At 37.7% G+C, this 17,074-nt stretch overlaps 1 protein-coding gene and 2 non-coding genes across 3 annotated transcripts; all 3 read left to right on the top strand.

Annotated features, from left to right (window-relative positions):
• Positions 1–3,680: 3,680 nt before the first annotated feature.
• On the top strand, positions 3,681–12,338 carry LOC131444801 (ornithine decarboxylase 1-like). Its single transcript, XM_058615458.1, has 10 exons — positions 3,681–3,697; positions 6,299–6,413; positions 6,853–7,026; positions 7,114–7,286; positions 8,630–8,846; positions 9,971–10,054; positions 10,220–10,382; positions 10,666–10,781; positions 10,890–11,104; positions 11,206–12,338. Exons 2-10 carry the CDS (start codon positions 6,312–6,314, stop codon positions 11,291–11,293), a joined length of 1,332 nt encoding a protein of 443 aa, XP_058471441.1. The 5' UTR covers positions 3,681–3,697; positions 6,299–6,311; the 3' UTR covers positions 11,294–12,338.
• Positions 12,339–15,676: 3,338 nt separating this feature from the next.
• trnad-guc (transfer RNA aspartic acid (anticodon GUC)) lies at positions 15,677–15,748 on the top strand. Its single transcript has one exon. It is a non-coding gene; the product is annotated as a tRNA-Asp (tRNA).
• Positions 15,749–15,889: 141 nt separating this feature from the next.
• On the top strand, positions 15,890–15,962 carry trnav-cac (transfer RNA valine (anticodon CAC)). The gene has a single exon. It is a non-coding gene; the product is annotated as a tRNA-Val (tRNA).
• Positions 15,963–17,074: the final 1,112 nt, after the last annotated feature.

Raw genomic sequence — 17,074 nt, forward strand, 5'->3', positions numbered from 1 at the left:
AGTAGTACTAGTTGTATTAGTGTTATCATTGGTGTGAATTCCAGAGATGGGGAGCAGAGCGGCTGAAAGCTCTGCTGAGGTGGGCGGAGGGCACAGTGAGGTGGATGGAGGAGGATCTGAGGGAGCGGGAGGAGGTGGCGATATGGAGAAGGTCGGAGAGATACAGAGGGTGGTGATATTGGCTATTGATATTAGCTGAATTCTGGACCAGTTTATGAAGGGATTTGTCAGGGAGACCAGAGAGGAAAGAGTTCCAGTAATAATCCCACTGCATTAAAACCCCAATAATGCAGTGGGACCAGGAGATCCTGGTGGATTCAGCCAGAGCCAGTGGATTGCTTTTTCAGCTTCCCCAGAGTTCCTTGGTGGATCCACTCAGTGTGGCTCCACATTGTCCCAGCTCCCTTAGCAGGCATGCTGTTGATCTGCCCATGAAGCCTCTGGCTCCCACCTCCACTGGGTACAGCCTCACACGCCATCTACTTTCTCTGCTCTCTGCGACCAGGTCTCCATACTTCACCTTCTTTCTCTCGTAGGCAGCTTCCAGTCTGTATTGAAATACTGTACTGCATTTAAAGATTAGAGGCATCATTCAAAGCCCCCTTTTAATAACCAAAAGAATCAGGAATAACATGTAAAAGATATGGATATTCAGGAAATTTAAAGTTCTTCATATAGTCAATTTCATGGTTAATTGAACCTGTAAACATCTGAAACTGATGCATTCAATAATTATTGTACAGTGAAGAGCTACTCAAAATGTATTATTTTATCTCTCGTTTTTTTTTATTTTTGTTTTAATTTGAGGTACATTCAATCTTTTGAAAGCCAATCCTCTTTGAGGGCTGGTAAAACTTAACTGGTGGGTCCAGTACATTTATTTACCAAAGCCTTGTTTGAAGTTTTTGCCAGGAAATCAGGAAATCACCCAGGTATCCTTATACAAGTATTTAGGACTTCATATTGATAATCTTCTCTGCTGGAAGACACATATTGTTAACCTGTGCAATAGATTGCAACAGAGGCTATATTTTTTGTGGAGATTAAGATTGTACGGCGTGAGCAGCCACATCATGATGATTTTCTCCCGTGCCATTGTAGAGAGCATCATTAGATATGGGATCACCTCATAGTTTGGCAACCTAACCATTAAGCTCAAAAGCAAACTGGCTGGCATGCACAAAACAGCAATGAAAATCATAGGGAGGGAAGAATATGAGCCCATACAGAGTATTTATGAGCATGCAGTAATTTCCGACTCCCAACACCCACTCTTTGCTGAAGACAAAACCTTGCCATCAGGGAGAAGACTCCGTGAGCCGTTATGCAAATCTAACCACCTTAAATTATCATTTGTCCCTGCTTTCATTGAGCTGACAATGACAATGTGCAATAGAATAATGTGCAGAAAACGGGTTAGCAATTTAGCACATAGCACTTTATTCACAAGTTCTAGTGCAATAGGGCAATATGCAATATGATATTATCACTTGCATTTTATGCCTATACTGTAGATTTCTATGCAATACAGCAAAGTGCAATTTAACTTACAGTCTATCAAACTCCATGTCATCGATGTTTAAATGTTGGTTTGTTTGTTTCTTTGTTTGTTGTACGTTATTACAGCAATGATGCACTTTCCCCAAGACATTTTTCCCCATGGGGACAATAAAGTCAAACCTTGAACTTGAGAAGGTGATTTATTTGTTCTGTTACTTTCCATGCAAATATTTGTGCTAAAGGAGTTTTCATGATATCAGTCAATATTGTTAGAAGGAGGTTTTGTCCTTTTAAAAAGAAACATGTCAGTCATTGTCCGATTAATTGTGTTAATATATTGAAACACCAGATGAATGCTTTTTACTAAACTTTGTTATTAATCTAATCTTATTATATTCTTAAGCACTAAAATTAAAATAACATTATTTTTGGTGTTCAAATCCTGTAACTGTTCCTTTACATGGTTTGTTAGCTGAGGCCTTTATAAATGTACCGATTTTAAATGAATGTGTAATAGGATGACCTCACATGCTGCTATGAAGAGGATGGGGGAAATGGAACATCTGATCCCTACTTCTATTTGTTGCCAGCCAGTGATGAAATTCTTCAGTGCAAAGCACATGTGCATGTCCTGGAAGTAGTTCATGATCATGGTAAGTAAGTAAGTAAGTAAATTTAATTTATAAAGCACATTTACACACAGCATAAGCTGACCAAAGTGCTGTACAGTGAAAGACTAAAAAAAAAAAAATGTAGAAGAATTCCAAAGCGTAGGCTATGAGCAAATGTGGTACTGACCCATAGACATTACCTAGGTCTAGCGGTATGACGTGTAGATCTTTCTTCTCCCTCTTAGTGGTATGGATCTCTTCCCAAATCATGGAAGTATGCTCTACACAGCCAGGGAAACCTGTGATCCTGGCTTTCTGGCAGCTGGTATTGAGGTAGTTGTTCTCCGTGAGGTAGGTGGTCATTCTTCTTACCATCACGGAGAAGAAGATTTTCCCCTCCACATTTAGTAGGCCTATGCTCCTAACTGGTAAATCCTAACTGGTGGGTCCAGTTCATTCATTGTTTACTGTCCAAACAAGTTTACCGTTTACCAAAGCCTTGTTTGAAGTGTCTGTGTGAATGAGTCCTGTCACTGGTACCATTTGTCAAGCATCTCAGTAATCAAAAAATGTCCACCTTTTTTGTTGTTTGCATTTTCTCGTATTTCCGAAAACCATCTTTACCCAGTCTTTCTCTTACATATTTCTGAAAATGATGAAACATTGTGATTATCACAGACTTGTTTTTACTTCATAGTGTCACACAATTTTTTTTTTTTTTAGCTTGAGTTCAAATATTTCATCTGCAGCATGTGAAACAAATTTCACATATTTGCATTGTATTTATTCTCATGGTTTGTGCAACATGCTTTACAAAAATAATATTTAGCTGAGACATGAAGCCTCATGTATACATTTCCTTTCCTGTGACTATTTCAAAATAAAAGTCGGACTGTGTGACACAAGATACATGTACAGTAGATAGTTAGTAGATAGTTTATCACTTCTACTAATTGAATATTCTGTTTAATTGTTCATGATACTACAATCATTATACAATGTATACAGTATGTACCAGGGGATCTTGCACAAAATGATGTTTACAATTTTAGAAAACGATCATTAACCCTAAGAAAACAGAGCATTTAGGCTGCTTTTTTTCCATTTCTATGTTTAAACATACAGAGGCCATAGGAATGTGCAATATAGAGTACGTCGTATATCCTTTATTCAGAACATAGACAATCTGATAAAAAAAAATACATACGTATATTTTCACCAACTATATAAACACAACAGAGCAAAAAGTACTCAAAATGTTTAAAATTGGGTTGAATTTTGTATCACAGTTCAAAGTTGACTTGAACTATTACTGCTACTTTGTATCACTACTAAAAATGTTATATAAAATGAACATTAGAAGATGGAAAGAAACAACAAATTTGTTTAAAGCCTGAAAATGTGACCTATGAACACCCCCGGGATGTCCATATAAGGAGATGTGTATTATTACCAGCAATTTACCAAGGGTGTGCCTGTGCACTATAAGTGTTAACAGTTCCTTACCGCCCATCTTTACCAACTCACACAGTAAGGACAGAGATCTTTCAGAGAGAACCCAAGGAGAGAAACTTCAACATTGAAAGGTTGGATATAATTTTATAATTGCCTGCATAACCTGCTGCTGACACAGACAGAACAAGACATTTGAAAACATCATTTCCAGTTTTGAGAAACACTGATCAATATTTTTCAACATTTTATGGACCAATCAATATCTCGATTAGTTGCAGCCCTATAGTGTATAAAATCTGATATCTAGCAGTTAGCCTGCACATGCACGCTAGTACATTTATTTACTTGCTTTGGGAAGAACTGTCGGTGGATTTTTGGTGTCAGACCTATCTGTTAAGAAGTCAACAGTCAAATCATCCTGCATTGACATATTTAAAGATTAGCGCAATCAATCAAATCCCACCTTTTTCATAATCATACAGTCCTGATTAGAGATAAATATCAGGAATAACATGTGAAAGTTATGGATGTTCAGAGACATGTCTTAATAGTGACATTTAATGTGAGGCTGGTAAAACCTGTCCAGTATGTTCATCGTTTACTATCCTAACAAGCGTTACATTAACTAAAGCCTTGTTTAAACTGTTTGTGTATCCCAAATCAAGCAAAAGACATTTTTTTTAATGTTCAAAATTACCACTATGGTATTTCTAGTAGGTGCATTATTTCCGCTAGTTCAAGAATTAATGATAAATTGATTAAAAATTTTAGTGGTGGGGTCAAAATTGTTGATCATAAATAGTGCTGGGGACAAGTATCTGACGCCTATCGTCCCACTAGTGATGATGTGGGCATTTAATAATTGTAAATTATTGTCATAACATTTATACCATGGATATTATTTTGAACAGAGGTTTGTAAGTCGCATTGTAAGTGGGCATTTGCGTGTTGTTGTTCAGCACCGTTTTCTGTATGCATTCCCTCTCGTCATTGCATTCTGGCACCTTATGATTTACAAATGATGCGCTGGTTGTAGGCTATACCTGGTCATATTGCTGTTGGTTATGTTTAACGTGATGATTATATGCTGTGTGGATAGAGTATAGGATGATAAAAAATATATGTACTGTAGGTTAATAATTGTGCCCCCCCATGCATTTCATATGCCCACCTTAAGACTGAGGTCTGGCGAGGGGTCTGTTATCTTGACATGCCATGACTTGCCATGACAGTGGGTTTAAAAAAAAAAAAAAAACAGGCTGATGCATATGGACTAGTTGAATGAAGACTGGATTAGTTATTGAATCAGATGTGTTTGTATGTGACAAACAACCTGAATACACACAAACCACCCAATGACTCTGATGCCCATGGAGCACACACAAACAACACAAATATACATAAATAAACACTTCATTTAATAAACAACAGCAGTGCTATTATAAAATGTTACTATTAATAATTGTAAACACATTTTACCTTGGCTTAAAGTGCACCAAACATGTCCTTGTGCAGAATGTCCAGAATGTACCCACAGACATGCATTAAAGGCAGGTACTGCTGCTAACAGTAGACTTGTTGATGTCACTTGTTTTTCTGTGGTCAAATCAGCCACTCCTACACGTGAAGTGTGCCAATATTCTCTCCTTTACGTCAATTCTACTCAAACATTCCAGACCAGACCAAGTAGTCATATTTCTGTTTTTCAAAATAAAGTCTTATCAAAAGCAAACACAAAGTACTGTATATATATATATATATATATATCAAACAAATTATGTCAAATAAAACATTAGTAAAAATGTATTGCATATATTGTACATAGTGGAGCTACAGTCGTTCATCTTGTTATTGAATTGTCTGTCTTGCACATTTTTTTGCACATAGTTAATATGTCCGCACCTTATTTCAAATGTTCTTCTATTTGTACCTTGTTATGATTTTTGGCTGCTGTAACACTGCAGATTTACCCACGTAGAATGAATAAAGCAATATCTTATCTTGTCTCATTTAATTTTTTTGAGAATAATTAAATAAAATATTTTAAATTTATGAATAATTTATTGTTTCAGTTTTGTAGGACTTAGTACTTCTTGTACTGTGTTTAGATTATTCGTCTATATTTAAAAAACAAACAAACAAGTATCACTTTAATTCATAAATGTGATCTAACAAAGGTAAAGGGCAAATATACGCATTTATTTTGCTTGTATTTGAGATGAATTAAACCTCTGTTGGGTATTTTAACGTAAAATTGTTTGATTGTGGTGAATTAAAAACCCAAAAATACAGCGGGTCCACCAGACCCACGAACACTGGCTAAGTAACAAAAATATGTACCTCATACAAGTAGTATGAGGTACTTTTACTGTACTTTGAAGTAATCCAGGGTAAAATTTCACTTTTGACAACACCAACCTCTTCAATGTAGTTACTTCACAGTAAATTAGTTAGCAATATCCATCTTTTATATCTAAGTTAGTGCATCACTGTCCTGATTATTTATTGCATTGACATCATATAGTTATCTTTGAGTCAGCAATCTTGTTTACTATTTCTAGCCATTTTACAGGGTCTTTGTGCTCACACGCATACAAACACTTACACCTGTATATACTGTATATATAAGATATATATATACAGTATATAGAACTGTTTTTTTTTTTTGTTGTCTGTCAAATAAATGGTTTTAATGATTGTAATCACAGTTTGCCTCAATCTCTTTCTTCCAGAGTAACCAACAGGATGAACACTGCCACTCCCACTGAAAATGAATTCACTCTCCTGGAGGAAGGATTCTCTGCCCAGGATATGGTTGACAAGATTATCAATGAATCATCTACGACGGTAATGTCACTTTTCCATGATACAGTTATAGACCTACTTGGCTCAGATCGGTCTAATATTCTGCATAAAATGTCTCAGAAATTATGAAAAAGAAAACCTTTTTTCCCCCAAATAAATGTAGTACAGAACAGGAGATAAATGAAATATAGCGTTTCACCATTCATTCACCGAAAGTGCATTCACTTTCATTGCTTTACTTAGCCGATGTGTCCCACTCTCTTGCCACTGTCTCCATTGACACAGCAATCTCTACCTCTTTCAATCTCCACCACTTATATGTGTGTCCGTGTTCAGCAAACACTCTCTTGCTGGTTTTGGCTATAAGAATCGGTTTTGGGAAACCGGTGGAACAGTGGTCATACCTGTGGAGCTAAATGTTTTATTCTCTCAAAGAGACTATTGTTGACTGCTTTTGTCTCTTTCATTTTCTACATTGCAGGATGACAGGGATGCCTTCTATGTCTGTGACTTGGGAGATTTGCTGAAGCAACACCTGCAATGGGTGAGGGCCCTGCCTCGTGTCACTCCTTACTACGCTGTCAAATGTAACGACACTCGGGAAGTGGTTAAGACACTGGCGTCTCTGGGAACTGGCTTTGACTGTGCAAGCAAGGTGCATTTTTGTGAGATATTCAAAGTTGACATCGTATTGGAAACTTGTGCTTGTTGTATTTCGAACTATTTTGTTCCCTCTCTGTAGTCAGAGATTCAGCTGGTTCAGTCTCTGGGAGTAGAACCAAGCAGAATCATCTACGCCAACCCCTGCAAGCAAGTTTCTCACATCAAGTATGCTTCAGCAAATGGGGTCCAGGTGATGACCTTTGATAGTGAGGAGGAACTTATCAAAGTGGCCCGTTGTTATGACAATGCCAAGTAAGACACTTCATCACCCATGATACTATAAAAAGATTACTGTGAAATCTACAGTACCTTGCTGGCAGTAACTGACAAGAAGGTTGTTGTAATGCATTTCACAGTATGCCTACTGTAAGTACTGTATTTGCTCTCACAGTCATAGGGTGCTGTATTTTCCATCACAGTACTGTTACAAGAATTACTAGATAGATTTTAATACTATTAATTGTAAAATGATTAAACCATTTAAAAAAAACAACAACTATCGAACAGCAAGTTTGAACAGTGTCAGTTTGAAAACACACAACACAGAAAATAATAAACAACATCATTTTATGCATATACATTTGTTAATGTAGTACCTGATAGTGATGCGCGGGTCTGGATTATTTCCAACCTGCGGGTCCCGCATTTATTTAATCATTTGACCCACTCCATCCCGCACGCACAACCGCATCTTTTTTCACAACCCTATTAAATACACTATTAAATACACTATTAAATACACATTAAATATGTCATTGAATAAGGCTTTTATTCTGTCTGACAAATGTGCTTGAAAACAGCCAGAAATTGTCCCAAACATGAGATTTAGCAGCTTGGCCTTCTTTTGATTTTGGTTTGTTGTGGCCACTGCTTGGCGCTTTTGTGAAGTCTGGTGGATTTACCAGACATATTTAATCCTTCATGTCCCGCCCCACCCGCCCCGCCAATAAAGTGAACATTTCTTGACCCGACCCAACCCGACCCAACCCGACCCGCGGGTAACCCGCGAGACCCACTAGTACCTGAGACATCTTTGAGCAACTCAGTAGTTTGTAATAAAACTTAAGGCCTAAGATACTAAGAAACTAAGATATGGCTGAACAGGTTGTGATTCAACTCACGATCAGCGGTTTTAAGATTTTCTAAGTCATTTTAATTGATCGACAGTTACACATTGTTCGGTTTGATTTTTGTGTTGGACTTTGCACTCACGACTCTTCCACTGACAACACCCTCTGACCAATCCGTGGCCAGCAGTCTGTTGACATCACATTTTAATATCGGCTCAGCTCACTTGGAACCTCTGCTTCTTCTACCATAACATACGTTTAGGTCATGTTTGTAAATGACAACTGGTTCTCAAACATTTTACCTGGTAAAATAAAAGTAAAATAAAAATGTTCTAATGTACAGCCATGCTTTTCTTTCCCAAACCAGTCAAAAAGTCAGTTAATTGTTCTTAGTTCTAGCAAAAGAGTTAGTTAGTAACAGTTAGTTAATTGTATGTCATTTATCAGTTGAAGTGTCATCTGAATACCTGTTGACATGAAACCTGTTGATTACTAATACAGTCAACATTTCTGTCCTGTGCACAGGCTGGTGCTACGAATCACCGCTGATGACTCAAAGGCAGAGGTTAGTCTCAGTATGAAGTTTGGGGCCCATCTCAAATCCTGTCGAGGTCTTCTGGAGCGAGCTAAAGAGCTGAAGCTGGATGTGATTGGTGTCAGCTTCCATGCTGGCAGTGGCTGCAGGGATGCTATGGCATACGTAAAGGCAATCACAGATGCTCACTTTGTTTTTCTTATGGGGGTAAGACATATATATCTGTGAAAAATAAATGTAATAATGTTCCCTTATTTGTCACATTAAAATGTTTCAGATCATGCAAACAATTTTAAACGTAGGCAAAAATAACGCATGTAAACACAAAGTTTGCCTTTTAAATTGTTGTTCTCCTCATCTTTGCCACCATCTTCCACTTATCGGGGTCTGGGTCATGAGAACCTGATACTATTTATTTATTTATTACATAAACCACTATATGAACTACAAATTGCAGTATTACTCCTACATTCCCACTCTCTCGTGTGGATGATGCTTCATTCATTCACTCAGACACTGACACACACACACAGATGAACGCTGAATGCTGCATGTGCAGAGTGACGAAGTCTCAGGTGTAGTGAAAAGAAATGCATAAACTGTAAATGCTTGTCAAATCTTAAGATGAACACACACATCAGCCCCCAATGAGAACCTTTTAATTCCACCTCTGTTTTACATACAGCACCTGACAGTTTTATATTTTGTTTGACTGGATCCAGGCGACTTTCTACATCTGTGTAGAACTTTAATCTTCTATTACGATGTTGTTGCTATGAGCAAATCTGAAATTGTTAAATGGGACTGAACCATGTTATATTTAAATTGCTGAAAATTATTCTGATGGTCGTGTCTGATCCTACATACATGTGTTCAAATATGATGTGTTTTGACAGAGACATGATTTTTTTTAACTGTTTCGTCCTTTATAAGTCATGAGTGGGTAGATTCCTATCAGAATGTAATGAAACATACTGCACATGGGTGATTAATTACCCATCACAAAATATTCACATTGATCCGTTAAACATTGATTGGTTCTGTTGCCATTGCTTTTTTCTGTTAAACATTGCCATTCCTGAATCCAAAATATCCACATATTCCGAAGTTCTTTTCCACCACTTATACTCGTGCTCATTCTGAAAAGAGTCCTCTGCTCTGCTGCTTAAAATGAAATCAAATATCTTGAAACTTTATTATGATCTGAGACATGAAATTGTAGCAAATATACAAAAAATGTATCAGGAAGGAAGCAAATACTTTTTCCCCTCAGAATTTCACAGTCTTTTTATGCAGCAAAGTAAACAAAGACTTCATCTTTTGATATCTAGGCTGATCTTGGGTTCAAAATGGATCTCTTGGACATTGGTGGTGGATTCCCTGGTACAGATGATGTCAAACTCAAATTTGAAGAGGTAAAATTACCTTTAAAATTTGCATACTGAATATATATATAATATATATATATATAACATTTTTGTATCTACACATTGAGAATGTACTGCCTTACTTTACTAGCTGAAGCATTATTAGATTTATTTTAGTCTAATTTATAAATTGACACTTTTTATTTTCTCTAGCTCACAGCTGCTATCAACCCTGCTCTGGACAAGTATTTTCCTGCTGACACTGGTGTTAAGATCATTGCTGAGCCAGGACGCTTTTATGTAACTTCTGCTTTCACACTGGTTGTCAACATCATTGCCAAGAAGGTCATCATGGACGAGGAGTCAGACTCTGATGGTAAAATAATCGTTTTATTTGTTACTAACATTTTTGCCTGTTCAAAATTGACATTTTGGTGATGTGACAAAGACATTTGTAAAATGTGACAAAAAAAGGACACACAAATACAGACCAATGGCTTCAGTGACTTGGAGGCATTTATAAAGTTTACGAGAACAAAAAGTGTAAAGTTACATAAATAAATATTTGTTGTCATTTCAGTCAACTTCTCAGGAGTACCATGTAAATTTGCCAGCTGAAAGGCAGCAGTGAATTAAATCAAATTATGCTTTCTTCACAGATAAAGACAAAGTGATCAACAACAAGACTCGGATGTACTACATCAATGATGGAGTGTATGGATCTTTCTCATTCATACCCTTGCACAACTTTAAGGTTCTGCCAACACTGCATAAGGTAATCAAAAATGAATAAAATAGTGACAATCATCACACATTTTGATCAATGAAGGGTGAACTAATTTTTCATAACAATCAATTGCGTTCTCTCTTTCACTCTCCTCAGAAGCCAAAGCCAGATGAAACCATGTACCCATGTAGCATCTGGGGCCAAACCTGTGATGGTGCGGATCGCATCGTTGAGCAGTGTTTCCTGCCTGATCTGCAGGTGGGCGACTGGCTGGTCTTTAAAAACATGGGTCACTACACCATAGCTGCCTCCTGCTTATTTAATGGATTCCAAAGACCTGACATTCACTACATGATGTCTCGTCCTGCCTGGTGAGTGATTTGGTCACTTTTCAAGCGCCTCAAGAGTAACTTAGGCTAGATTTGACTTTTGTTTTGGGGAATCTAACTTTGATCTACTTTGTCTTCTCCAGGCCTCTCGTGCCTGCCAACTCCTGTGGGAAAAGTCAGCCTGTGGCCAAGATGGAGAGAAACATGCCCAGTAGTCACATTAATTGCTAATAACTCACAAAGAGTTTGAACAAGTTATGTATGTTTATATACATATACATATATACAGTACATATATATATACCTAAATATACATATATATTTATATAAACAAGAAGAAGATAGGAATCACATCAAATCATTTTACAAAAACATGAAAATAAATGAGCAATACTTTATACAGACCATATCTACTGTGTGTAATTTGCATTTAAATGTCTTTAACATAGACTTTTGTTGTAAGTGGTGCATGCACGCTAGTATGGCAAGCCGTTTTAACATTTAATCGAACCACACTCCTATCCATAATCACATTTTAGACAATTGTAATTTCAGATATCCACGACTGCATTCAATCTAGGACAAATGACATAATGTACCCCAGAATGCAATTCGCCAGAACATAGCAGCAGAGAAAACAAATATAAACCAGGTCTCGTGGTCTTCGTCTGCCTGGACATTAGCTGTAACTTACATTCTCAGTTCAGCCAAACTGTTCCTAAGTTCATCATTCATGTCTGGAGACAGTAAATGTTTGATTCTCTCAAGATTTCTACCACAGTTGTCGATAGTACGATGATCTCTCTCTCTTGTCCGAGAGCGTCCACAGAGGCGAGCTGATCACCTCTGACAACGTCGCTGCCAGACTATAAATACGTCATATCTTAAGACACAAACCACATTTTTCTTAAAACTGCATTCTGTGTAATATTTATTTCAGGTTTATATTTGTTTGCTCTGCTGCTATGTTTTTATATTTTCTTGTATTCTATACATCACAAAACAACTTTCATTAAGCTCACTTATTTACATATTTATTTTATTTTCATTGACGATTCTATAAAACATACTAGAAGTGATAAACTATTTATTGTGAAATATTTGCAGGAAAATCTGCTCTGTGGATTCACACCAAAGAGTACAGAAAATGATTGAGAGCATTTAGACGTTTATTTATGTAAAACGTTGCAGCAGCTCTGCAAAGAGGATGGCGTCATGAAAAGGCAACACATAAAATGGTCAATTACCATAAATAAAAACACAGATGTTTATTGAGTGTTGGATCTTTGTATCTTTTTTTCCAGTTGAAAAATTATTAAATATACAACATAAAAAAGAAAGAGTGTTGGAAACATTTTTGGCATGTAGGTATACTACTCAATAAATTCATGACAGTTTTGTCATTTTCAGAATTTTGCAGAGATTTTTCAAAATGACTATAAATGATTTGATTTGAAATAAAATGAGAAGAGGGACAAAGTCTACATCTTGGAATGGTCTATTTGGGAATAATCATGTTTGAGATATGATGAGTCCTGATCAGTGCTTTAGTGCTTTATATGTGAGGATGCATTAGAAAAGAATAGAATAGAATAGAATAGAATAGAATAGAATAGAATAGAACTTTATTTATCTGACACCAAGGGGTGACAGAATTTTTTTTTTGACAGGGCTCAACATCACCTTTACACACACACACACACACACACACACACACACACACACACACACACACACACGCACAAACACACAAGAAATTAAAAAAGACCTAAACACAAATACACAAGGAAAAAGTACACCAAATAAAACCTGAGTAAACAACATATTTACTTAAAAGAAAGAAAAGGACCAGTGGCAGATCATTTTGAGGTTACTGAAATTGAAATTCCTCTGCTGTTGGCAGTTGGAATGAATGATTTTTGGAATTTTTGGAATTCTGAACCAAGTGAAGACTCTTCAGAGACTTTTTGTTGTAATAAAGGCATGAAGAAGCTTTTCAGCATCCTTTAATGACAGGATGTATCCGATTTTTGTTATGTTGCAGAACAAAAATCTAACCAAACGGGTGGAAGAAGGCTGACTTGCAGGCTTGTTGTATGCGTGAGTGGAATGACAAATCTTGGTCAATAAGAACTCCAAGGTTCCTTACAGTAGAGCTGGAGGCCATGGTAATGCCATCCAGAGTGTGTGTACTTTGTAAAATTACAATACTGCTAAACAACTTCCACAGGTTCTTCTTCAAATACAGTATGTGCCTCTCTCCTCAGGACTGTATGGAAAAGAGGGCTTTGAATGAGATAAATGTTGACTTCTTGGCAGAGATGTCTGACATGAAAAACACTAGTGTGGGGTGTGCAAGCTTCCCTAATAAATATTTGATTTTACAGATTTTACAGATTACAATCAAACTTATTTAGTCCAGCCAGAACTGAAATTCAGGAATTTTAAAATGGTATGTGATGTATGAAGGCCAGTTGAAAACATATAGCAAAGAGTTCCTTATTGTACATGCAATGTTGCTAATTATGATTGTACACAGACTAATACAGTCAAGTGTCAACATTAGAGTTTCACTATCTATGATGAAGCAAAAGGCAAGATCTCTTCTTATATTATTGTTGATAATACAAGTTATAGAGTCTCCATAGTAATTACAAAGTTACCATAAAGGTAGGACCACAAATCAGTTTTGCAGTAGCCCTTTACAGGTATTTCAACAATTAAAATGGGCTAAGATGGCTATAATGTTTAAAATATATTCCATCCAATGAAATTTAGTGATTTTGAGGCCAAACAAATATCCTCTCAGCCACAAGGGAGGATATCAATTCACTTCGTGGCATGGCAACACTCCATGTTATTGTTTGGACTAGCCCTTATGAGGATAATTTCTTTATGTAAAGACATCTGTAAATAATTTTAATTAGAGTAGCTTCCAAGCACAAGCATAAGCAATATATATCAGTGTTGGCGTGTCAGTGTTTTACACTTGTCGAGAATGTGTGGGTTGTAAGGGCTGAGCGGGAGAAGAAGGGTGAGAGGCCTCCATCCATGAAATAGAGAAGGAAAGCTGACACAATCCTGCACAGGATAGCAGCATGCTAAAGCTAGACTTATATTCACTTTAATTATGTTTAAAGGACTAGTACGCTCTCTGGGTGGTCAGTCTGGCCATTACAGAATACAGTCTTGATATTATCATGTGATGATTGTTTAGAATAGTGTGTTATCAATTTATCCAGGATTCATGTGTAGATTAAGAGTTATTTTGCAGCAGAACATGAGTGTAAAACAGTAACAGTAGTAGTAGTCAATAGAAGCCTAATTCTATGGAAATCTACTGAGGAAGCAAGGTTTCCAACAGAGAACAATTGCTATTCTCCTAACCCTAACAGGGTAGCCATTCTGGGGTAGGCGAGTCTCCTCCTTGCCATTTTTAATTTTACCTGTGTTATACCAGTAAAATTCTGTGGCCCTTTAAATTGAGAGCTGAGCCAGTGCCACCTCTACAGGGGTATTTCACTGACCCTTTGGGATCTTATACACTAGATGGCAGTGTGGTGTTATGGTGTTGTGGACCTGCACTCAGTGGTGTGAAGAATGAAAAGAAGAGGTGAGAGAACACAACCCTGTAGGGAGCAAACTGGGGTGTATCAGGGTAGATGTTGTTGACCTCTCTGTGACCTACTGGTTTAAATGTTCAGTATCCAAAGAATTGCTCGGTCATCTACAGGAGCAGAGTTTTCCAGCCATAAAATAAATAATAAAGGCATAAAGATAATGATAAGGGTTTTACAGTGTTTCTGTTTATTATTAACACAGGACAGGACAGTGGATGCATCACAGCCTATTAATTGTAGTTAATGGAGAGTTACAGTATATTCATGTGCTAGTGCCTAGGTGTGTGACATGTGTGTATCTGTATGTGCATGGGTGTTCATATACAAAACACAGTTTATACATGGTAATTAACATGTCTCTCAGTAATATGTGCTGACCACTAGATGGTGCTCTTGAGTCCTAAAGTGATTCAGAAGGCCTTATGATTTCATGTGGTCCCCATTTGGACAAAACACACAATCATTTTGGCTTTGAACCTAATGTTTTATTTATTTTAAAAAAAGAATACAAAACTTCTAAAACGTTTCCACAGGAAAGCTCAATGAAATCACCATCCCATCTCATGCGTCTACTTCAAATGTATGGTTAAACATAAATTATTATCACAAATAGATTCCTTGCCTCATGCAAGTTACAAAAAGTAAGAATATAATAAAATAAGGAGGAGGAGAGAAAGGTATGCAGTCTGCAACCTATGCAGCCTTGTCTTCCCAAGGCCATGACTTTGCGGGGGCAACCTGTCCTCATCTGAAGGTTCCTGTTGGAGATGGCCTGATGGAGCCTTTCCGAATGTAACTTTCATCTTTCCTGGGAAGAGATGTATGGTCTTCTTCATTATCTGAGTGAAGACCCCCTGGGGTAGGTATTCACCTCGACACGGGGTTCACTCTGAATGAGTGCATCTCTTGCAATGTCAGACTGTTGGCTGGCAGCAAAAGTAGACAGACCGGGCCCCGCAATTTCACACCATGGCCACGAAAGGGGTGGCCGCAGTCCTCGTTAGTATAGTGGACAGTATCTCCGCCTGTCACGCGGAAGACCGGGGTTCGATTCCCCGACGGGGAGCTTTTTCCTCTTCTATGCCCATGGGACCTTTATATCAAAACTCGACCATGACCAGATGCCTCTCCTGCCAAATCACACATCCACTGCTATAAGACTCATTACATTTTGGGAAAAATCTCCAATCCTGGCGTCTTTCACAGGGTTTCCGTAGTGTAGTGGTCATCACGTTCGCTTCACACGCGAAAGGTCCTCGGTTCGAAACCGAGCCGAAACAAGTTTGCTTCCACAGCGATTCACTAAAGCCTGATTAGTATTTGATCAATACAGCTGCTGCTGAGAAACATAGCTCAAGACCCTCGTCTCATTGAGATGGGCAATAGGACCAAGAAGAGAGCCTTCCGAAGCTTTCCTGTCAGCCAGAGTAGTTGGGGTCAACGCAAATCAGACACCAACAGTCTGGAGACAGATCAACACAACACAGTTGTGCTCCAGCTGACAATTGAATAGAACTATCACACTCAGTAGATACTCATAAAGTCTGCACCCCAAGTGGACCATTTGTCAAGGTAGTGTTCAAAAGCAAACTTTCAAAGTCTCCATTTTGCTCCCTCCTGTCAAAGCACACATCTATTGCTGTCAGGCTCGTTGTATTTTGGGAAACTCTCCAATCTCAGTTCTTTCGTAAGGGTTTCCGTAGTGTAGTGGTTATCACGATCGCCACTTCAATCTGGATCTACGTCATTGGTTTTGTCATGTCAAAGTGATTTTGTTTGTGACGCAGAAGAAACTTTGAAGTCCTATCTGAGCGACAATACATTCAGATTGAAACAGATCTAAATCCTATCAGAAACACATCCGAAATCAGACTGGAAAAATGTGATCATGTGTTTTCTTGGCTGTGCAAAAATCTAGCTAAATACAATCTGGATATGCTTAAAAATCCGAGTTGAAGGCCCTTGAAGGTGTTGTCCCAGACTTGGATGCACTTTTCCTTGTCTATCTTGCTTGTCTTGGCCATAGAAGACCCTAGATTGATAAAAACAGGCTCTTTCTTTTTGAGAAATGTATAGTCACATTTAGACTATAATATTATTACATTTAGAATGCAATTCAGGGCAGCATAATCTTCTGTTGTGTAAGACAGTGAGACCACACCCTGGAGACAATAGACGAAACGTCATCACTCTGTATATTCTGCTCTTTGATTATCTGTAAATGAATTAATCAACTTGGTTCAAACTTCCTCAGTTGGGGACAGTCCCACCACTCTGAAGTGTAAACACTGTCTCATTTGAAGTGTGTAAGTCTGATGTTCTCAGTGCAGGAAGTAGACAAGTCAAGGTGGCTCAACTGTCATGTGAAAAGACCCCATGGTGATTAAAAGGT

The sequence above is a fragment of the Solea solea genome, chromosome 18, assembly GCF_958295425.1.
Source record: "Solea solea chromosome 18, fSolSol10.1, whole genome shotgun sequence".
Lineage (NCBI taxonomy): Eukaryota > Metazoa > Chordata > Actinopteri > Pleuronectiformes > Soleidae > Solea > Solea solea.

Coding starts and splice junctions, on each gene's coding strand:
- LOC131444801 (XM_058615458.1), top strand. CDS start 6,312: ATGAACACTGCCACTCCCACTGAAAATGAATTCACTCTCCTGGAGGAA. Junction 8,847..9,970: donor ACTTTGTTTTTCTTATGGGG/GTAAGACATATA, acceptor TTTGATATCTAG/GCTGATCTTGGGTTCAAAAT. Junction 11,105..11,205: donor ATGATGTCTCGTCCTGCCTG/GTGAGTGATTTG, acceptor TGTCTTCTCCAG/GCCTCTCGTGCCTGCCAACT.